General features: G+C 40.4%; 2 protein-coding genes across 4 annotated transcripts in view; one reads left to right on the top strand and one right to left on the bottom strand.

Annotated features, from left to right (window-relative positions):
- Positions 1-11,375, bottom strand: part of cdk11b (cyclin dependent kinase 11B) — a 31,647-nt gene extending 20,272 nt beyond the window's left edge. For 2 of the 3 annotated variants that reach the window (XM_080853723.1, XM_080853725.1), the window contains exons 1-5: positions 11,360-11,375; positions 8,424-8,561; positions 5,218-5,333; positions 1,618-1,745; positions 1,334-1,481 (exon numbers count right to left, since the gene is read on the bottom strand). In XM_080853723.1, the coding sequence (XP_080709849.1) occupies positions 1,334-1,481; positions 1,618-1,745; positions 5,218-5,333; positions 8,424-8,543 (512 nt within the window). In that variant the 5' untranslated portion in view covers positions 8,544-8,561; positions 11,360-11,375. Of the gene's footprint in view, positions 1-1,333; positions 1,482-1,617; positions 1,746-5,217; positions 5,334-8,423; positions 8,562-9,936; positions 10,005-11,359 lie in introns of those variants that run through there. The other variant, XM_080853724.1, reaches the window with a different exon arrangement.
- A 5,606-nt stretch (positions 11,376-16,981) lies between these two features.
- olfml3a (olfactomedin-like 3a) lies at positions 16,982-22,412 on the top strand. Its single transcript, XM_080853735.1, has 3 exons — positions 16,982-17,258; positions 18,728-19,010; positions 21,463-22,412. Exons 1-3 carry the CDS (start codon positions 17,136-17,138, stop codon positions 22,224-22,226), a joined length of 1,170 nt encoding a protein of 389 aa, XP_080709861.1. The 5' UTR covers positions 16,982-17,135; the 3' UTR covers positions 22,227-22,412.
- Positions 22,413-23,191: the final 779 nt, after the last annotated feature.

Here is a 23,191-nt window from a genome sequence, read left to right as displayed (position 1 = left end):
GTCCTTGCTGAACCACGTGATATAATGCATCGCTGGTTGAACTAACACCGTAGTCCCATCAACATTGTTAATAACACAAAGCAGCATGTAGAGAGTACAAATTAGAATGAGGAATTAACTTATGATGAGTGTCAGAAGAGTTTTACATTGTGTCTCAATAGAGTCAAGGCTCTTCACCAGGAAAGGATCATTACGAAAAGGGAGTGCTTGCAGTTTGAAACTCTTGGATTCAGACTGTTCATGCATTTGAAGTGCTCACATTGTCAGTAATTTCATGTCATAATATGAAATAATGGCTACGTTGAAAGATCAGTTATGGCAATAATAGGCCTAAACAATGAACAGTATGTGCTCAAGAATTCCTGACAGCAGTGATACACTGACTGTTGAGCCTACTTGCATCACTAATAGTTCCTCTTTGTGTTGCCAATCTGCAAATTACAATTATTATGTGCATGCATCATTGATACATGTGGCCCATAGGCTTTGAGAAAACATTTTGATTGTTGAATAAAACGTCATACTTTCATATTACACCACATTACTGCCAAATGTACGAACAGCCCAAACAACAGTTAGCAATAATAATAATAATAGCACAGCACTTAGATCGACCACAGACAAATACATCACACCAATATACCAATACACCATGCAAACTGTTCTACACCAATCAGTGTCTTCCGGCAGCTTCTTCCTAACAACTACTTTAGCTTGTACACATTGAACATGCTCTGTTAAATGTAATTTTATCTGATAACGATTTGTGTTTCAGTATGAATATTCAATTAAACAGGATGACACAGGTTTGTTTAAAACCAAATGTGGTAACTGGGATATACCGTACATGGAAAGAGGGAAACTAGCTTCATAATTATGGTTAATATTTTTCATCATGAATGGTCAGGCGTATCTCAATACTATCAGTTGTGACTTAATTTTAATTTGGTCCCAAAACTCAGAGGTAAAGGCTTCAATGCTGGTGACAAAAATATATTCTGTTGTCACCACGAACCACACACCATCCACAAAATGCCTGGAGTTCAGTTCAAGTATGAAAGAGTTAGTTTAAAATCTAGCACTAATACAGCAGCCATGGCTGGAGCAGTCAAAATAACCGTTCTTTGTTCTCCATGGAAACTTGGAAATCGGAATGTTTGGTCAAGAGGTACAAAATGGAGTCAATTGTTCGAACATCTCCAGCATGCGGCACATCTGTTTTGTATGAAGTCTAAAATGTTTTATGATACGTTTTTTTTAGCAGCTTGGTTTTTGACATGGACACCTTTTAGACACCTGAAGAGTGAGTGTGCATGTGAGTGTGCATGATCACCTTTCTCTGCGAGAGTGAGCTCTAGCCTGCTCTCTGCGTTTCTGTCTTTCCCAGTCTCTTCTGGCTTTCTCTTGGTCCTCCCAGGCCCTTTTCCGCCGCTCACTCTCACGTTCTTTCTCCTTCTCTTTTGTCCGCACGTGTTTCCCTGCTGATTACCATTATTACCATTTTGAAAATGGGAAAAACGTTTAGAAAATTAAATCCAAATTGTTCAATAATGTCACCGTCTACAACAGCATACATGTAAAGCTCTGTGAAAGCACCTATGTGTAATGACGCGTTACCTTCTTCAGCAGAGTGGCTGCGCCTATGCCTCTTGTCCTTACGCTTTTCGTCTTTCCTGTGATGCGATTTGTCTTTTCTGGTCATCTGCTGGGGAGGCTTAATAGCCAGTGCGTCGTCCTCTTCCCCTCTGCAGAGTTCATACAACACTACAATTACTATGTGTATACCCCAATGTGGAGTCACTTCTATTACTATGTGTATACCACAATGTGGAGTCACTTCTATTACTATGCGTTTACCCCAATGTGGACTCACTTCTATTACTATGTGTTTACCCCAATGTGGAGTCACTTCTATTACTATGCGTTTACCCCAATGTGGACTCACTTCTATTACTATGTGTATACCCCAATGTGGACTGAAATGGAATTTAGATAATTTCAAAAAACTAAAAAATTGTTCTTGCCTAGACCTGAGATGTGGTTGCCCAGTGTCAATATCAGATATATACGGAGATGAAATGGACCTTCTTATATAGCTTATGTGGCTCAAGGTATGCAAAAGTCCAGAAGATCTTGCAAAGTATTCCATCAGGCCAACTTCCAGAACATCTTGTGATAACCGGCTCGTTCACCTCATAGAGGTTAATTCACATGTCCTCTGTGAGCGCCTTAGCAGTCTCAATCAACTCCAAGTGAACATCCTCAAAATCCAACAGAAGTGATGTGGCTGATTTAGCTACAAAGCCCCTAACACCCATCTCTACTGGTCTTGTGTGCCAACCTCTAACACCCATCTCCACTGGTCCTGTGTGCCAACCTCTAACACCCATCTCCACTGGTCCTGTGTGCCAACCTCTAACACCCATCTCCACTGGTCCTGTGTGCCAACCTCTAACACCCATCTCCACTGGTCTTGTGTGCCAACCTCTAACACCCATTTCCACTGGTCTTGTGTGCCAACCTCTAACACCCAGCTCCACTGGTCTTGTGTGTGCCAACCTCGAACACCTATCTCCACTGTGCCAACCTCGTTCTCTTGCCTCCGCTTCCAGTTCTGCATGCTTTAGCCTTTTACTTTAAAGGCTTCCTCAATTGCATTTTCAAAGGGGATCGTTACCTCATTAAAGTTAAGAATGTGTTCACACTCAGAAAACAACACCATGTCTGGTCTCATAGCAGAAATAACAATTTACTGTAAAACCATCTATAAACATCTATAAACAAAGTGCTACATATGCTGTTTTTTTTAGCACAAACTCAAAATAATCATCAGAGCAGTGTCATTATTGTAATTTTTCGCTGAAAGGCTCGAGGGAAATTCTACCAAACTCCAAAGACGTTCTGTGTATGTACAACGTGGACGTCATCAGCAGCGCAGTAAGCAAGTTTTCGAAATAATAAGAATTTGACAGGCGTATCGTAACGCTGCAGATCACTGTGCGTATTGAAGGGAGCATACAAACGGTTCAATAATATACCATGTTTTGCCGCATTCCTAGTGGATGGCAATGTTGACTATTCTTTATTAATTTTGCACCTTGTTTAATGGATCAAATGAGGCATCAAATTTCATGACTTTTCCAAAACTTTAAACGAATCTACCAGGCCTGGAAAATTGGATTTTAGAATAGCATGACTTTTCCAGGATTTCCATGACCGTGGGAACACTGATATAGGCCTGAGGACTCCATCCAGGTGGAGATTTGTCTATGCTCCATAGCTGGATCAATTCAGTTTGTGGGATGGATGTGGGGTTTACTGTGTGTTACCACACAGCTCAGGTAGGACAGGATGGCATCACAACAGTGGCGGCGCTGGTGCATGGTGCTGTGGAAACTATTTCATTGCCCGGCCTAATGAAAGGATCTGGCAGGGAGTTTACGCTGATGCTAGAGCTGCTGTAAATGGTACAATGTTTTTGGGAAATATGCTAGCCCTTATGTAGCTCCTTCCTATGCCGTGCCCGCTATAAGATTACGAGAACAGGGAAACAACACAGTAGGTCACACAGACACACAAGCTTGCACACTCTCTCAAACACACACACTCTCCCTCTCTTTCACACAGGTCAAAAAGAGATGCTTTTGGAAATCACTATAGCTACAACCACTTAGAAATTATTTTCTGCAATAGTCCTAACATGGCATAACTTTGGCTTTAGATGATATGTGAGAACAGTACAGAAGAGTTTGTGTTACACAAAACATCTACTGATACTGCCCCATAATTTAAAAATAGGTACTGGGCTCCCCCTACAGTTGCAGTGTAATTCACTTTTACACCACTATCGTAAATACACATCACGCTTTGAGCTCCCCTCATGGACAGCGGTACACATGCATCTGTTGACAAGCTGAAGGATACAGAACCAGCAAAGACAACATCAGAAGCCAAAGAACCATGACGACTTACAAAGCAGAGTAATATTACAAGTAAAACTATGGAGGCATATTTGTGTATAGTGCCAAATCCGACCCGCTGATCCCACTCACCACCTCTTATCTCTATCTCATTTCCTGTCCAAACCTTCACTGTTCTATCTGAAAAAAGGCAAAAATCATCTGAACCAGAGGCAATACAACACCTGGCTATAACATAGGGATATACTGCTGCAATAAAACACCTGGCTATAAGAGGGGAATACAACACCTGGCTATAAGAGGGGAATACAACACCTGGCTATAAGAGGGGAATACAACACCTGGCTATAACATAGAGGAATACAACACCTGGCTATAACATAGAGGAATACAACACCTGGCTATAACATAGGGATATACTGCTGCAATACAACACCTGGCTATAAGAGGGGAATACAACACCTGGCTATAACATAGGGATATACTGCTGCAATAAAACACCTGGCTATAAGAGGGGAATACAACACCTGGCTATAAGAGGGGAATACAACACCTGGCTATAAGAGGGGAATACAACACCTGGCTATAACATAGAGGAATACTGCTGCAATACAACACCTGGCTATAAGAGGGGAATACAACACCTGGCTATAACATAGAGGAATACAACACCTGGCTATAACATAGGGGAATACTGCTGCAATACAACACCTGGCTATAACATAGGGGAATACTGCTGCAATACAACACCTGGCTATAACATAGGGGAATACTGCTGGGGATTTCTTTAAACATTCCCCCGACACAAAGTGAAACATGGGTGGCAGGCTAGCCAACAGGACAGCAACCAACACAAAGAGCACTTATTAACAGTACCATAACCTAGCAAATTCGCTAACATCACTACAAGATGACTAACTAATGGCTTAACTCGGTTGAACTGGGCTGATTTGGAAGCTGTTATTCTAAAGGTAAAATTGTTAAATTATTGACATGTCAATTCAATTATTGACTAAATCTTTCAATGGCAGGCCATCAAGGACCATGATATGCTAAAATTAAATACAATAAGCCCATTCAATCCAAGAGTAAAAACATTATAACAAAATTATTATTATTATAACATCTTGCTGCAATCAACTATGACCAGTCTATTATGATGGGATCTTGAATATCTGGTAATTCTCTGGAATCTTTCCTCAGTAGTCACCACTCTTGAAGAAAAGGATGATACTCAATGACGCCATGTCCTCCCCTGAACTGCAATGGCTGTCTGCCTCTGTATTATTAAGAGTACCTGTCCTCTACTGCCTCTTCACGAATAAAAGGTGAATTCCGGATGGTTATCTCCATCCTGTGGTCCCGAAGCTCTCCTTCCTCCAGAGTGTCCCGCTTGGGTTCTCGCTCATCCGTCTGCATTGAAAGATAATATTCCTCTGAGTAAAACATCACAGGGATGAATAGATTAGAGTAGAATGTTATTGTGTAATAATAATTGCAACAGAAAAACAAACACTTTATCCACACACATCCATCAAATCTTTCCCTGGCAGAGCGCTCCACTGGCGGTCACAAAATGTCTACACAGGGTGAGGGGACATAAAACAGTCTTGCTCAGCATGTCACTATAGATCTAACCAGACCCTACTACATGTCTAATCTGTCCATTTTCATGAACACCTTCCACTCAGGGTTGGAGCTCTTCCAGGACATGAAGAGGCAAGGACTGGATGCCTATTTGTACTAGCAGAAAGGGAAAGGCACAGAAAGGGACTCCCAAAAAGCAGAGAAATCAAGCTTCATTGGGCAAAGATGAATTCAACATGGCTCAAAATGAGAGAAATCAAGAGCGTAACCACACCGACAGTGTAGTGAACATATGTCTTGGGTTAGCAGTTCCAGCATTGCTCAAGGAAAAAGTGGAGGAGGCTGTTTTTATTACTGGATATTGGATGCTACAATGCATACATACAAACGTTTAAGCTCTCAAATGTACACTACCGTTCAAAAGTTTGGGGACACATAGAAATGTCCTTGTTTTTTAAAGAAAAGCGCAGTATTTTTCCAAAAAGATAAGATTTAATTAATCAGAAATATACTCTATACATTGATAATGTGGTAAATGACTATTCAAGGTGGAAACGTTGGGTTTTTAATGAAATATCTACATAGGTGTATAGAGGCCCATCTCCAGCAACTATCACTCCAGTTTTCTAACGGTACCTTGTGTTTTCTAATAGCCTTAGAAGACTAATGGATGATTAGAAAACTCTTGAAACCCCTTGTGCAATTATCTTAGCACAGCTGAAAACCGTTTTGCTGATGAGAGAAGCTAAAAACTGGCCTTCCTTTGAGCTATTTGATTTTCTGGAGCATCACATTTGTGGGTTCGATCATACTCTTAAAATGGCTAGAAAAAAATAATTTTCGTGTGAAACTCGCCAGTCTATTCTTGTTCAAAGAGGGGAAGGCTATTCCATGCGAGAAATTGCAAAGAAACTCAAGATTTCTTGCAACGGCGTGTACTACTCCCTTCAGAGAAGAGCACAAACTGGCTCTAACAAGAGTAAAAAAAAGAAGTGGGAGGCCCCGGTGCACAACTCAGCAAGAGGACAAGTACATTAGAGTCTCTAGTTTGAGAAATACACGCCTCACAGGTCCTCAACTTGCAGCTTCTTTAAATGGAACCCACAAAACGCCAGTGTCAACATCTACAGTAAAGAGGCGACTCCAGGATGCTGGCCTTCTAGGCAGAGTGGCAAAGAAAAAGCCATATCTGAGACTGGCCAATAAAAAAAAAAGATTGGTATGGGCAAAAGAACACAGGCATTGGACAGAGGAAGATTGGAAAAGAGGACAGACGAATCGAAGTTTGAGGTGTTTGGATCACACAGAAGAACATTTGTGAGACGCAGAACAGGTGAAAAGATACTGGAGGAGTGCCTGACACCATCTGTCAAGCATAGTGGAGGTAATGTAATGGTCTGGGGCTGCTTTGGTGCTGGTAAAGTGGGAGATTTGTACCAAGTAAAGGGGACTTTAAACAAAGAGGGCTATCACTCCATTTTGCAACGCCATGCCATACCCTGTGGACAGCGCTTGATTGGAGCCAATTTCCTCCTACAACAGGACAATGACCCAAAGCATACCTCCAAATTATGCAAAAACTATTTGGGGAAGAAGCAGGCAGCTGGTTTGCTGACTGTATTGGAGTGGCCAGCGCAGTCACCAGACCTCAACTCTATTGAGCTGTTTTAGGAGCAGCTTGACCGTTTGGTACGGAAGAAGTGCCCATCAAGCCAATCCAACTTGTGGGAAGTGCTTCAGGAAGCCTGGGGTGAAATTTCCACAGATTACCTCAACAAATTAACAGCTAGAAGGTCTGCAATGCTGTAATTGCTGCAAAAGGAGCATTCTTTGATGAAAGCAAAGTTTGAAGAACAAAATTATTTTTTCAAATAAAAATCATTATTTCTAACCTTGTCAATGTCTTGACTGTATTTTCTATTCATTTTGCAACGCATTTGATAAATAAAAGTGTGAGTTTTCATGGAGAACACGAAATTGTCTGGCTGTCCCCAAACTTTTGAACGGTAGTGTATTTTTTCCATGTTTCTACCTATATACAGAGGCTGAGAAATAAAGGTTTTAGTGAACATTCTGTTAAGGTTTTCAGAAAAAATATGTCCTTAATGTCATACATTCCTAAATGTGGACTTCAGCTACCTACTTAATGAAAGGAATCTAACTCAAAGCCATTCTGTTGCTGTTATGTTGTTGCTCTACACTAGCTTGCTATTTGTCTGTGTTAGCAAAGACCTTTAGGTCTAGGTCTCTAGGTTGGACCGAATTAACCATATGCCTGCTAGCTATTTGGCTAACATTAGCACATTTGCCAGATAGCACCAAAAGACCTGCCTGGTTCTCCCTGCCATAGAAAGGCTTAGACTCAGCGCCAACGTGTTTTTGCAGAGCACCCAAAGCCAAATTAACACAAAAACACAATTTGACTACATATTCTGTGTTTTATTTCTGATCGTTTTGTGAATAAATGCTTTTGATTGTATTTGCTGGTCTATTTAATTGCACAAGAGTGTATGCTACCAACCTCTTCTATTCAGAACTCTTAAATTCATTATAAATCAGAATACCAAATTGATAGTTCATATATTTAATGAGACTAATATATGAGATTGATTTGTGACTGAACTTTATTTTGATCACTTTGTGTGGCGCCCCCACGTGTTCATCTAAACTGATCTGCTGTTGTGTTGAATGGTTGAATCCTATCCAATCGTGTGAGATCACCAACATGATGGTACCATCATTATTACCAGTGGCCCTCGTAAGGATTATTACCATGTATGCACAATTGAATCATGCTTAGGTCAAAAGAAATTGTTGTGTTTGGATTGTGATACACTGATCTGAAAGCTATACCCAATGAACCCTATGAAGAGAGCTGTACCGGGATTTCCCACCACCAAGAAAATAAAAACGTACAGTTTTTGGAGTTTTTGGACGTTTGCAGTCACTTTTCTCTTCCAGTTCTCGTCTGCGCTTTTTCTCTAAAAGAATTTCATCAAGTGTTTTAACTTTCCAGGTCTCCTTTTCGTCCCCCATCAGCTCCAACACCACCAACTGCAACGACAGAAAAAAAAGAAAATGCAAAGCCAGGGAAAAAGTAACAAAAGTAGCATCTATATTGTTTTTGGCATATCACAATTCAGAGCACTCCCCGAAGATTAAAAAGATTAACAACCCAACAGTCAACAGCATTATACATTCTCAACCAGTAGCCCATAATATTGCCAAGACATTTATGTTTCTGTGAAGGTTCAAGTTCAATAAAGGCTTTAAAGTTCACCTGGCGGTCGCCTACCTAATATAATGCAGTCTGTAAGAGCCTGGGCTGTAACAGGCACTAACTTGTTTCTACTATTTTTTTTAAATGTACAAGTGAAAACAGAGACAAATGTTTGTGATTTATAAACTGTAGTGTCAGAAAGCCTAAATATGAGCAAATACTTACACACAGACTTACATTATTGCTTGCAATTGGTTATTTTAAGTGGCTAGCGAAAGCTATAGATAGTTTGTCCACAAGGCTATAATGTAGCTAGCCAGCTGCTAAACTAGAAAGTGAGGAGGATACTGTTAGCAACATAATGACACTCACTAGCTAGCTATCAATAGCTTAATCTAGCTACTAGTAAATAGAATGTGCTCTATGTGAATGGTACTCACAATCACAGATTATATGGACATCCCAACCAGTCTTTGTCCATGTATCCAATAACAAATGAAGTGAAACACTCAAAAATAACGCAACAATTAATGTGATATATTGATAGGTTTCTCGCTAGCTAGCAGTGTTTCTACAGATTGTTTTTTTCGAATGTACAAAGTAACTCAACACATTGTTAAATAAGAAACTATCATTTGTCTTTAGTCAGCTTCCAATGTCAGTTAAAAATAGCTGTTAGAGAAGTTATCAAAATAGCATTGTCCCAACAATCTATGCATAAAATTCCAAGGGTTCCAACTCATTCGCTCACTACTTTACTTGAATGGACATAAAACATCATCTAAAACATCATTTAATTAATCTAAGGTGTGCCTTCATATTAAACCAACATCATATAACATTTTGACATTAAAGTAACAGCTTCAAAATCATCTTGGTGGTACACCTGATAGTTAATAAGTTGACACTAAATGTAATCCTTGCGTATCACACCGTCAATTGGTGTCAGACAATTTTGTCTGATAAACCAGCTAGTAATTTCAGTAAATGCAGACGCCTCTCTAAAAAAAAAACACGCTAAAAATCATTCATTAACACGCATTAACAGTCACAAGTGCATTTGACACCTTTAAGTAAACCCCTTAGTTTTAAATGTGATGCGTATGAAAATCGAGTTATTTGCATGGTTTTCAATGGGTTAATATATCAGCTAACGTTATTAGCCTTCAGTGATTCAGTTATCATTCAAATGAACAAGTTTTCACTAACCTGCACTCCTGACTATCACAACTTGCAACAAGATGACAAAGACAGACCATTTCAAATCCCTTTGCCCTACAAAGCATAATGTCACAATGGGCATTGGAAAGTTAAATAGTGTTGGTAAAAGGTCACAGTGCAAGAGTTACACCTCATGTCCACTTCAAGTGTTGACTGCAATATGACTTGCATGAGTTGTTGTATTACAAAGCAAAATGACAGTCATATACAAAATAAGATTTCATAACTGGCCCCGAATCTGATCAACTAGCTAACCTAGTTTAGAAGAGAGCTTGTCAACATTACTTTGAGACTCTGTGTTGGCCTACCCTATCTTTATGATACCACTGGCTTGAAGACAATGCATTTACCCAACATGTCGGTAAGGACACGTTTATCATCCCTTTCATTACAGACGAAATACTCCGCCACATTCTGAACCATCTGCAACAGTCTCGCCGCAAGCAGGCAGGCCCGCTAAAATTGCATCGCAACAGCCTAGTTCAGAAAATTGGTGATCAATCAGAACACCCAACCCAGACTGCAGAAGGTTAGTGGACTGCTGTCCAGGCCAGGCGTGCTGTGGCCGTGGTACAGGCTCCACTCTCCGTATTACAAGTCAGTCTACCACCAAAATGATTTTGAAGCTGTTACTTTAGGTCAAATTGTGACATAATGTTGCTGTAACCTAAAGTCGATGCTAAAGTGGCACACTGGTGGGGCCCCAACCAAACTCCATGCGCCTGCCAGCAAGGTAATGTTTGATACTTTGACAGACTGTCACATCCAGTAATGCTAATGCTATGAATGTGCTGTGTGGTTGCAAGGCTAGCTCGGGAAACTTATATTTTCCAAGTGACTTGTTATCAACAACAATAAATGTTAAATAACAATAAGCTATACGGCGCTTTTCAGGAACTAAACGTAAATCTCAGCTCCACATGGCGCAAATACCGCATTTAAGTAAGTCACTTTTTCACTTTGCCCTGAATGTCACTTATTCTATCAAACGTTAGCCTAACGTTGTAACGTTAGTTGCATTTTATCAACCACGTTACTCCTTCCATCCCTGCTAACTGAGATATGCTAGAATAAAATCGTGCTAGCAATAAGCTATACATAGACACCCCATATTATTATTGTTTATTTTTGATTGGAACATTTTCGTAAATCATCTAAATCAGTATGGCAAAGTTAGAGAAAGCCGAGATGAGCTAACGTCAACAGGCTAACGTTACCTAAATTTAGTTACGTTAGCTAACGGATGGCCTTTATTTCTTTCCAACTAGTAAATGAGTGAATTCCACCACGGCCACAACTGCTTCTTCATGCCACCCAAGGTGCCCAAATCGAATTATGTTTAGTAAAACATTGTGGCTATTGTTGCCATTGAGAAATGTAAATATGTTTTCTAGCTAGCTTGATAACTTACCTGAAATCTTACTCGGCGCGAGTTCCAAACCGGTGTTACACACAGGAAAAATGCTTTCCTTAGCAGCGTGTTGCAAGCGACAATAATGAATATATCAATATGGCCGCCATTCATAATTCCTTCAAAATAAAAGTCGAACCTTTGTATTAGTTCATACACGGACGGAAAATAGAGAAATGCTAATTGTTAATGTGCTTCTAAAGGTACAACAAACGTAAAGGTGAGAACAAACAAAACCAAAATGGGAAAAGCTTGAAGCACAACAAGCCTACTTGTGTTGTTCAGCTTGGAAAAGTACATTTTTCCTAAAAATGTGTTTAGGAAATTACCAATCCAAAAAATATCCGCAAGTGAAAAGGATTTTAACACCTTCACGAGTCATTCAACCTGCCTGAGACTGAGAGTTGGAAGGTAGGAAATAAAATGCATAGAATAGGCCTAACTAATTGCCTGCTGATGAACTTCAAATTGTGTGGCTGAGAAAACTAGGTAAAATGGTGAGCCCCAGTCAAATCACATACAGTAAGCCTACAGTAATGACCTATTGAAGTCATTCAAATTGTGTGGCCAAGAAAACAACAAATTCTGCATCCTTGATATAGGGATGAAAGGAAATCCTTATAAAAATTACTTTCAGGAAATAAAGAAATATTAGGCCTGAATCGTCTTTGTAAGCAAGAAAGTTATCTTTGGATTTTTTTCTCTCTGTATCTTTCATTGTTTGTGTTTTGTGTTTTTATATGTGATTGACATGTGCAGTAGACAGATGTACATACTGCCCTGTCTTGCTAACTGATATGAAGTCCAAAAGTTACAATTTACTCTTTGTTGTCATGGGTGTATATAAATATTGTTGGTGCTGGATGTGTATGTTTGTGTATGTATTCTATATAATGTGTATTTTAATTTAAAAACGGGAACACAATAGTGGCACTCTGTAAGTATTTGCGGCAAATTATGTAAAGATTTCAACAAGTCCTTTAGAAAATACATTTAAGTGTATTGATATTGAGATCTGAATCGCCTATAGGTATCAGGGAATAAAACCCCCAGTCGAGTCAGATACTCTAGGTCTAAAGAAATGTATTTCTTTTTTGAAAATATGTAGACAATAAGGCCTGAATTCAGTCTAATGAATAAGGCCATCAGAGTATGAACTTCCTGAGGCGGATGAAGATGTTTAACCTGTGAAAGGCCATGATGGTGCACTTTTACACTGCCATCGTTGAGTCCATCCTAACCTGCTCCATCACCATCTGGTATGCTGCCTCCACGGCCAAAGACAAGAGCAGACTGCTGCATATCATCAGAGGGTGATTGGCTGCAAATCTCCATTGCTCCAGGACTTGAAGTATGCAGGGAAGATTATGGCTGACCTCCTCCCACCCTGGTCAGGTCTGTTTGAAAAACACCCTTCCAGTAAGAGACTGCGGTCCATCAGGACCAAAACCTCATACCATAAGAACAGTTTCTTTCCAACAGCAGTCAGTCTTATCAACAATGCCCACAGACGTCTGTTTCAGCCCACTGACAACTTTTCAGTGCCTAATTTCAAAGATTCTCCTCTTAAATTCATTGATATATATATTTAGCTTTATCTATGTACATTTGAATTCTGATTGTTAATGTCTTTATCTATGCTTCTTTTATGGAAAAATGGGAAATGTCTTGGTGCACCTATTTGTGCCACACAACCAAGACATATTCCTTGTGGAAACCTGAATTCTGAATCACAAATGTTGTGTATTTAACAAGCTACCATTTCATTCCATGGTTATATGCAAGGTGACTCTGCTAAAATGACAAAATTTGCAAATACAATATGCAGTGTATTTATCTAAAGTATTTAGCAGCACAACAGGCATATGCCGTCTAAAACGCTGAAACATTTGTCAAACCGGATTTTAAAACTTTGAAGCAGACTTTTATTTTGACGATTTTCGCCGCCATATTGTCGCGCAATGTATCTTATTGTCGCTAGCTCCATGCGACCCCTTTCTCTTCTTCTGTACTTCTGTATTCATTCACCCCAAGAAACACTATCACCACCTCCTGGATAATTAAAAAACTACGTCCATGCCCCTTCTTCGGATAACTGTTTGATCTGGATTTTATTGTAGGCGTAGGGTAATTCTCATTTCCCCTTATTTGCCAATCCTCCCTCACTTCATTTCTTACGTCCTAAATATTGACCTCAAAAGAAGGCCTACCATCTGACAGCTGTTCAAATTTGCTATAGCACGCTGAAGTCTCAATGAACAAATCCTGCCCACAAGGTGAGGTATTTTGCTGTTCTAAAGGAATGTATTGCTTTCTTTAACATGATCCTGTAGGCAACAGAATCATCTATGTTTCATTAAAGTTGGTATGTTCAAAGAAAATTCAAGCCCATGAACAGGATTTCTGTCGGAGGAAGCATGCAAATAATTCAATTTAATTATGCACTGTGGCGCAACCAGTAGCCCTGACCACACTTGGGCTTGATGCCCATGGAGGACACAGGTTCGATTCTGGCCTGATGTAATTTCTCCTGTCCGCTCCCCACCTCTTCTCCCTCTCATTTCCGGTCCCACTCTTCACTTCAACTATTGATTCAAGGCCAAAAAGCCCCAAAATAAATAGGACAGAACATATTAGCACACATGCAGCATGTACATAATACATATATGATTCAGTGTAATATAAAGACAGTACATACATGAAATAAACACATTCATTGTGGATTAAAATGTAGATCCAGCATTCAAAGTGTTGGTTGTAGAACAGATTAGCCTTAGTGGATATACAGTGTCCTCATAAGGTTACTATTAAAGCTTAGTGGGTATACAGTACAGTGTCCTCATAATGTTACTATTACAAGCATAAGCAGAGCAATGAAGCTGCTGGTTACAGCAGATTTCCACTGTTGCTAAACCTGAATCCTTTAGCTTGCTAACGTGAGCTGTTTCTGATTCTGTGCTTGCTAGCTTGTCAGCATGCTAACGTGATTCTATGCTTCCTGGCTTGTCAACTTGCTAACGTGAACTGTTTCTGATTCTATGCTTGGTAACTTGTCAGCTTGGTAACTTGTCAGCTTGGTAACTTGTCAGCTTGCTAACGTGAGCTGTTTCTGATTCTATGCTTGCTAGCTTGTCAAGCGTGAGCTGTTTGCTTGTTAGCTTGTCAGCTTGCTATTTTGCTCTGTGTCCATTATTAAATATTTAATTAAAAATAAACATAGCAACTTAATGCCGTATGATGGTTTATTAATTAATAGTGTATTTGGCACTTTAGGATATCTGATTTAGGTTATGTTCTCATATTTTGACATTTTACCAATATGTTAAAAGGGATGGCCATGTTTGCTGTGTTTGGTTGAAGTGATGTGAACCTCATAAAACATGACAAACCTGAACCTGACAAAAAAATGTCAATTAAATGTTGCATCAAACAAAGCTGTGACTTTGTTGAGTTTAAGAGTTCTACAAGCTATTCTATACAATGATAGATCAGAAGTTATATCTGATGCAGGACAGCAAAGAGACTGTAGGCAATGTGTTCATCATGTATAAAACAACTTTCTTAGAATAAACCAAACACTCACTGTAGCATTTAAGTTTATTCAAATTTTCATGTACTATTCATTTTCCTATGTTTGTGTTGGCAAGTGGTGAGGGTGCCGTGTTATCAATTGGTGCGATTTGAGCACTGCAGGGAGAAGGCGGGTTACGTAGCAACACCGCCATTGACCTCAGCCTGCTCAGCCTCAGTCTCAGGTACAGCCTGCCCAGCCTACTCAACTGAAGCCTTGGTCTAGTCCTAGACCTTTGGTAAATAGTTGTTTTGGTTCCTGCGTGCACTGCTCCATCAGCACAGATTCAGGACTAATGTCCTCCTCCTCTGAGATAGTATCGGATGTGAACATGGCACTGAATGGACAAACTTACGGCTGAGGGGCGCCAACACCTGGCCTTCACCAAAGTCATAATCACTGTGGAAGATAAAACATCTGTGGAGGTCAGAGGAGGGAAGGCTATGTCTTAGGCAAACTAACTCTAGTTTCTGTCTTTTCCTCTTTTGGTCTTTTGAATCACTGGAGAGGGAGCATAAGGACCTGGTCCTGATCACTGGAGAGGGAGTATAAGGACCAGGTCCTGATCACAGAATAAGGACCAGGTCCTGATCACTGGAGAGGGAGCATAAGGACCAGGTCCTGATCACAGTATAAGGACCAGGTCCTGATCACTGGAGAGGGAGTATAAGGACCAGGTCCTGATCACAGTATAAGGACCAGGTCCTGATCACTGGAGAGGGAGCATAAGGACCTGGTCCTGATCACAGTATAAGGACCAGGTCCTAATCACTGGAGAGGGAGTATAAGGACCAGGTCCTGATCACTGGAGAGGGAGCATAAGGACCAGGTCCTGATCACAGTATAAGGACCAGGTCCTGATCACTGGAGAGGGAGCATAAGGACGAGGTCCTGATCACTGGAGAGGGAGCATAAGGACCAGGTCCTGATCACTGGAGAGGGAGCATAAGGACCAGGTCCTGATCACTGGAGAGGAAGCATAAGGACTAGGTCCTGATCACAGGAGAGGGAGCATAAGGACCAGGTCCTGAGCCGCTGCACTGTGGCCTACCCCAACCTCTACACAATAGGAGCTGCAACCACTGCATCAAAATCTTTTTAAACAATTTAAGTGAAAAAAGAGAAGGTTATATTGAGATGTCTAAATATTTTGTAAAAACTGAGCATGTTCTGTGACCATGAGACCTCCATGTGACCATTGACATCTCTCCTTTTAACTCCACAGGAGTGGATCCATATAGAAATCTGAGAATCAGTAGAATAAGGTCTAAATCTCACTTTTAGTCTCATTTAATCTCAATAAACTAACCAGTCTAGAATAACTATATAAGAAGGAGATTTCTTTTTAGATTTTCTTTTCTTATGGGGTGTTATTTTTGTTATGAATTCCTGATGAGATGTCAGTTGGATTGTGCTTTTACCAATTGAGGAGTATGATCATATACGTATGTTCTGAATTATTCTGGCTGATAGCCATCATTCCATTTAGATGCCAGTTTCTCCCAGTAGTGTCGTTTCTCACACTTCCCAGTAGCGCCTAAAGAGTATAGTCACATTGGAGTGATTAGAGTATAGGTTTTAGCATCATCTGCACAGAACAGCGTATGCAAACCAGGCACTCTACAAGGCAAAACACTGTTCTTAAGATCTCACCACTAAAAGGATTAACACTAATGTATCTCAGTTGTCAAGATGAACTTACAAGCCTTCTTTTCTCGTTGATGAAATGTGATCTGAAATCACTTTTAAATATGAAAATGTAATGTTTGGAAGTGGAACTTTCTGGAGAGCAAAGAAAAAACCTGATACATTCTAACTCCACCCTCTGACTTAGTAAAAACATTCCAGCCCACGGAGAGAAACTGCGACTCTGGAAGTAGTCCCTCGTCTCTCTCCACACACACACACACTGCACCACATACACACACTGCACCACATAACACTGCCCCACATACACACACTGCACCTCTGGAAGCAGTTCCTCGTCCTTCTCCACACACACACACACACACTGACTCACAGTCTCCATTGCCAGCAGGAAACAGCAGCTGCACGTCTGGACCGAGTCAGAGACATTTTTGTGACTGTTTTTCAATCTGACTTAGACAGTCAAACTTGAACACACAGCTTCATCGTTGTGACTGTTCTTCAATCTGACTAACACAGTCAAACTTGGACACACAGCTTCATCTGGACAAGAATACCATGAGAGCCTTCTGCCTGGTTTTCATGTTCTATTTGTTCAATGCAAGACTTACCCCAGCATGGGCACAATACCACTACCAGAGTCTGATGAACTACTTAGAAAACAGAATGTTGGCCATGGAGGTAAGAACTAGGCTTTTGGTAAAGGACAAATCTGCCCTTTAACTTTTTTAAAGACCGAACTAAGGTCAATTTCTTTGTTATTGGAGTGCTTTGTTTTACACTGACAAACAGACTGTGCACTTCAGGGAGTTAAGTGCTGATAATATGATCCAGGCATGTTTTTGTCTCTTATAAAGCTGGCTAAGTATTTCACGAGTTAGGCTTAGGTTGTGGGTTCTAAGGTACTCCATGGTTAATGGGTTCAGAAAGTTTGAAATGTTTTTTCTACTCCACAAAAGAGGTAAATTAATACAATTTAATGTCTACTAATCATACACACTTAATCCCCTGAGAAGTTAACATTAGACTGTCATGTCTACTAATCATACACACTTAATTCCCAGAGAAGGTAACATTAGACTGGAAGCATGCTGCCATATTCCCTTACTGTTACCTTCGCTCTCCCATAGAAATGCAGTTTAACATAACACACGCTATACCACGTCTGTATGTCATCCAACAACTACAATTAAAAAAATGATTATATGATACTAGAAGCTAGAATTATATAATGCTACAGTGATTTACAGCTCAAAATGATGCAGGTTTTATATGTCAAACATACATCACTCAAAGAAGCATTATGGAGTTTTCGTCTAAATGTAGCAAGCTAACTAACTACAAAAACCTTGCAAACACCACCAATAACCCAAGTTGGCACTGATAAAAGCTAGCTTATATGCTTACTGGCAGTTTTTGGTGATTTAGTAAGCAATAAGCAATTTTGTGCTATAAATGTTTTTTTTTTACATTATTGCGGAACTAGAAAGAGAACTACATACTGCATAGCCTGCACAGCTAGAAGGAACGTCAGGTGTGTTTATCTGTCCTTAACATGACCATAGATATTAAAAAATAATTTGAAGAGGTTACCGAAAGTAGTCACCTTTCAAAACAGACATCAAAATGTGGCAAATTATTGCATAGCGCTGCCTTAATGTCAGTTTGTGCATTCCCAGTCATTTATCAACTACTAAAAACAGAACAAGAATAGCATTTAGTAAATGAATCCATCATATACCTCGATTTATCCCACAAATGTAATTAAAAACTAATTCTAACAAACTGACAGGATTCATTTGTTGAGCTTGTTCAGGTTTGTTGTGAGGGTATAGGCAGCAAGCAGCTTATCAGAGGTTGAGGAATTTGATCACCAATGAGTTGTTAGGTCAAACATAGTATCGGGACCTAAGACAAAAAGCACCTGCATCCAAATTGTCAAATAATGCTGATAATGGAATAATGGATTTTGTTTTAATGGTGTAGTTGGAATTGGAGTTGTAGTTGTACCATAAATACCCACCAAATGGGTAATTATTTGCAATTTTACTAATCAAAATAATCACAAATTTCAGTTTCTTACAGATGAATCCACAAAAATATTTTTTGTCATAATCATGCTAACCACGCAGAATATCTTCTGATGACAGGAACGAATTTCACTGTGGCATGAGCAGTCCAATCGCTACAATTCAGAGCTGAAGGACTTCCGACAGCAGGCCACTGATCTGATGGAACGGATAGGCAAAGACCATGGCAAACTACGGCTGGATCTAGATGAGGCAGGGGTCCATGTGGAGCGTGTGGAGCGAGAGATGGACTACATCGAGACCCAGAACTCGCCGAGGCCCTGTACCAAGGCAGAGGAGAAAATGGTAGAGCAAAAAGGAACTCCCCAACATGACAGGAAAGAGGAACTCAGTCCAGTGACAGGTGAGGGAGCCAGTGGATGTAAGAAAAATACAGGAAAATCATGAATAGACAGGAAAAAACACAGCAAGAAAGGTGGAGAGCCCAGTACTGTAAACTGGTTTAGATAAATGCATCAAGTTTTACTGAAAGGCACTTCAATAATTGTCCTTGTCAATTCTGATATAAGTCACAACAACTATGTCTCTTGAGTATGTCGTTGTGCATGGGGTTACTGCCACTGCCACATAATTGGCTGATTGGACCTTTGCATTAACAAGCAGGCTTGAAAGTCTACTGGGGGCGTATTGTTTTGGTTTCACAGAAGAAAAAAAACAAGTGCAGCCCAGATGCTAGCAAGAACTTTGAATTTGTTCTTCAAAAAGTTTGACTTAACAGTACAAAAATCAACACACAAAAGACCCAGGTAAACTAAGAATTCCAAAAAGGGTAAAGCACAAAAGATCCAAAAATCCAACAAAGGTAGAGTAAAAGAGAGCACAAAAATCCAAAACGAATCCAACGTGGGCAAAATATCCACGGAAATGAAGCAGAGAAACGATACAGACATTCACAGGCTTGGACAGGACTCAGAGTTTCTAACCAGACTTAATGTTATGATCAGACAGGGAACACAGGACAGACTGAACTTAAATACCAGAGGGGAAACAGATAATTGGTGGAAAGTAAACACAATATAACACACAGACTAATTAACAGATCAGGTGTGGTAGATGGTGACAGGAAAATCCAGGAAGTTGCAGAGGGCATGTGGGGGCAGAGTTCAGGACAAAACATGAAAGCACATGACATAACAAACAAACACAAGAAGCACATGGCATGACAAACAAATACGAGACAGCACATGGCAGCCAGAGTCCTTTGGCAAGCAGAGGGGATACAAACACATATATTAAAAAAATCATATCATATCAGTCAATATCAATAATATAAAGATACAATCGAAGTGCTTATGTATTCACTTTGAATTTCAAATAGCCTCAAGTGGCAATCATCTGGGACCGTTAGCCACCGAAGCCACCGCACCGCGAATTGCGCAGTTACGTATGACGAAAGCACGTTAGTGCTAGCCCTCCTGGAACCCAGAGAGATTGCATTGAAAGCCCTGTAATGTGAAAAAAAATGATTTTACATTAGAGTGTATGAGAGACGTCTGGGACGATTTTCCACCTGACTGAAATCGCGGAAGGGAGGAACTATTTGAAGCACGACTTAAGCCTGATTGGACAATGACATTCAGAGGCAGATCAAACGTTCTAGAACACCTATAACCACTGTAGCAGTGGTAGAATCAGTAGAATCGAACCATTTCCCGTTTGGCAGTGCATCCCCCAAATCGCCCTTATGGACAAACTACCCATGCTTGAACCCTTGTTAATATGAAGGTAATATGTATCTACCTATTGTTTTACCCGCTCAAGTGACCAAATCACCCCAGTCCTCCATGACCTTCACTGGCTCCCGGTTAAACACAGGATACATTTCAAGATTCTCCACACCACCTACAAGGCCCTCAATAGCCTGGCTGCCCCCTAACTCTCAGACCTCCTCAACCAACATGCATCCTCCTGATGCCTCAGGTCTGCTGGCCTGCCGCGGTCTTGCCTCCTGCATATACCGAGGACCAAGCGCTGCATCTGGGGTGATAGGGCGTTTACGGTTGCCGCCCCCTCCCTGTGTAACTCATTACCACACCATATAAAAAATGCCCCCACACTGTCAGCATTTAAAAGGGCCCTCAAAACCCAACTCTTCAGCCATGCCTTGCCCAACTAACGTCCCCCCCCCCCACACACAGACACACACACACACACATCCCATGTTTTTTGTATTCTTCTCTTTTCTTTTGTAATCTTTTCTTTTTATGTCTTTGAGAACTTTGAAAACGGCTATATAAATGTGATGTATTATTATTATTGTAGCTTTTTAACTATCCTAGCTACCTCTAGTTCGCTAGCATAGCAACTACACAACTTTAGCAATCAGGAAACGCAGTTTGCTACATAGCCTGAAGCAACCATTTAATTTCTTAAAATCAGTTCACCAGTCTTGTTTAAAGTGATCACAACCACTTGTGGATGACATTAAATGGCTTCACATAGACATTAAACAATCAAGAAGGGGGAGAAGTCTGTTCGTGTGCAGGGAGGGAGTTGTAGTGTTGCTTCAAATGCCCATCCTTACGAATTTAAATGGCTGGTAGCGCTTGCACCACAGCTAGCCTACATGGGATTTCGTTTTACCCAACATGATAATGTAATATTGAATATACTGCCGTAAATACATGGGTGTGGTCAATACATAGGTTAGTTTTATAAAATTGCATAAAATACTGTAATGCGGTTTGTAAATGGTGTGGTTAATAGTTTGGAAAATATGGTATTTTCCTGCAATAAGAAAGGAGCCTCTAGCGGCTTCTTCATGGTCTAATATAACTTCATCTTTCTTCCCTAAGGCTGTTTGGATATTGTGTCTAGTATCAGTGCCATGAAGATCCTAAAGCGTATGGGCAGTCCAAAGGGTGTGTGGACAAGAGATGCTGTCACAGCAAACGTCTACATGTTCAGTGGCACCGAAGGGGACACAGTGCATGAGTACAGCTCGGTGAGTGCCCTCTCCTCATCCCCTTCCAGCTCTCGGGCTATAAGTCTACCCACATTCTGGAATGGAACAGGGAACACTGTGCACAACAGCCAAATGTACTATGTGAGTGAAGGCTCTGATGTGCGTGTCATGAAGTTTGACCTGCACAATAGCTCCTCGGGGGATAGTGCCGTGTTCCCACTGGATGACAGGAGTCCTGTGTACACACTGAACCCAGAGACGGTGGTGGATCTGGTGGCAGATGAGGAAGGCTTGTGGGCTCTATATGGGTCCAAGGACAATATCAACCTTGCCAAGATGGATGCAGACACACTAGACACTGAGCAGATGTGGGACACAGGCTGTCCCAGGGAAAATGCTGAGTCAGCATTTGTGGTTTGTGGCACATTGTATGTGGTCTACAACACCAGACCACCCAGTCGCTCTCGAATCCAGTGTGTGTTTGATGTGAATGGTATGGTGACAAGTGAAGAGGCTCCACTGTTGTACTTCCCCCGCAGATATGGTGCACACTCCAGCCTCAGGTACAACACCCAGGAGAAGCAGTTGTATGCCTGGGATGATGGATATCAGATTCTTTATAAGCTTACTTTGAAGCAAAAGCTTTGGGTCTAAACATTGGGCTGAGATTGTCTCTGCCTTATGCAAATAGGCAATCAAGACCATGTGTTATGATGTAGTTATTCCTCCATCAAAAAGTTAGTGTTTTGACGTTAACACATTACATATTAAAGCAGCATTTTCTCTGTCAAATCCTTGTAATTAACTTAAATATGTTGTATTTGATTGTAAGGCTATGGTCCTTTTTATGATTGGTCATTATGTGCATCATTAAACTATACAGCTGTGTCAGGCTTCTTTTTTTCTTCCTCCTTTGTTGCACATGCACTGCCTGTGTTTTTAGCTCTGCTACAACACTATTGCAAATACTACATTTTCCAGCGGCAGCAGCTAAAAGCTCCTTCTATGATAAGTCAATTTCTGCGATTGCTGCAGGACACACATTACTGGTTAAACATTAGAATTCCATACAGAATACAGTATAAAGTACAGCTCATTCATTAAAACATAGGCCTTTTTTCAATTGATAACTGCAAGTTGGCTAGACCTACCTGTAACACCAAGATATGTTAAAGATGGAATTGAAAGAAAAAATTAACTAGTGCTCTTCACATGCACATGACATTTTTGGAGACTTCAATAATGTTCATAATGACTTCTGGTCAAATTGGTAGACAATGTAAATCACTGAATTCAAGAACACAGATCAGCAGAAACATGAAATGATGCATTCAGTTATAATGGGAGAAACATACTCAAATATATTTCTGGAATTTATATAAGGCTGCAATTTGTTGCAACAAACCATCATGATAAAGTTTAGCATGTTTAAAGATGTTTGCAAATGAGGGGAGAAAATGGAGATGCCATTTAGCCCTGATAATAATGGATTTTAATTATTTTTGAAACGTGTTTTAATTGCTATTACTGCTGAAAAGATAATTCCTTAAAAAGTGTCCTACACCCTCTACTAATACCAGTACTGCTGCTACTAGGTAGCATTAGAACCATCCAGGGTG

Source organism: Sprattus sprattus (assembly GCF_963457725.1).
Source record: "Sprattus sprattus genome assembly, chromosome: 16".
NCBI classification, from domain to species: domain Eukaryota; kingdom Metazoa; phylum Chordata; class Actinopteri; order Clupeiformes; family Clupeidae; genus Sprattus; species Sprattus sprattus.
Note: the sequence above shows the minus strand (reverse complement) of the source record. Positions and strands in the feature narration are given on the sequence as shown.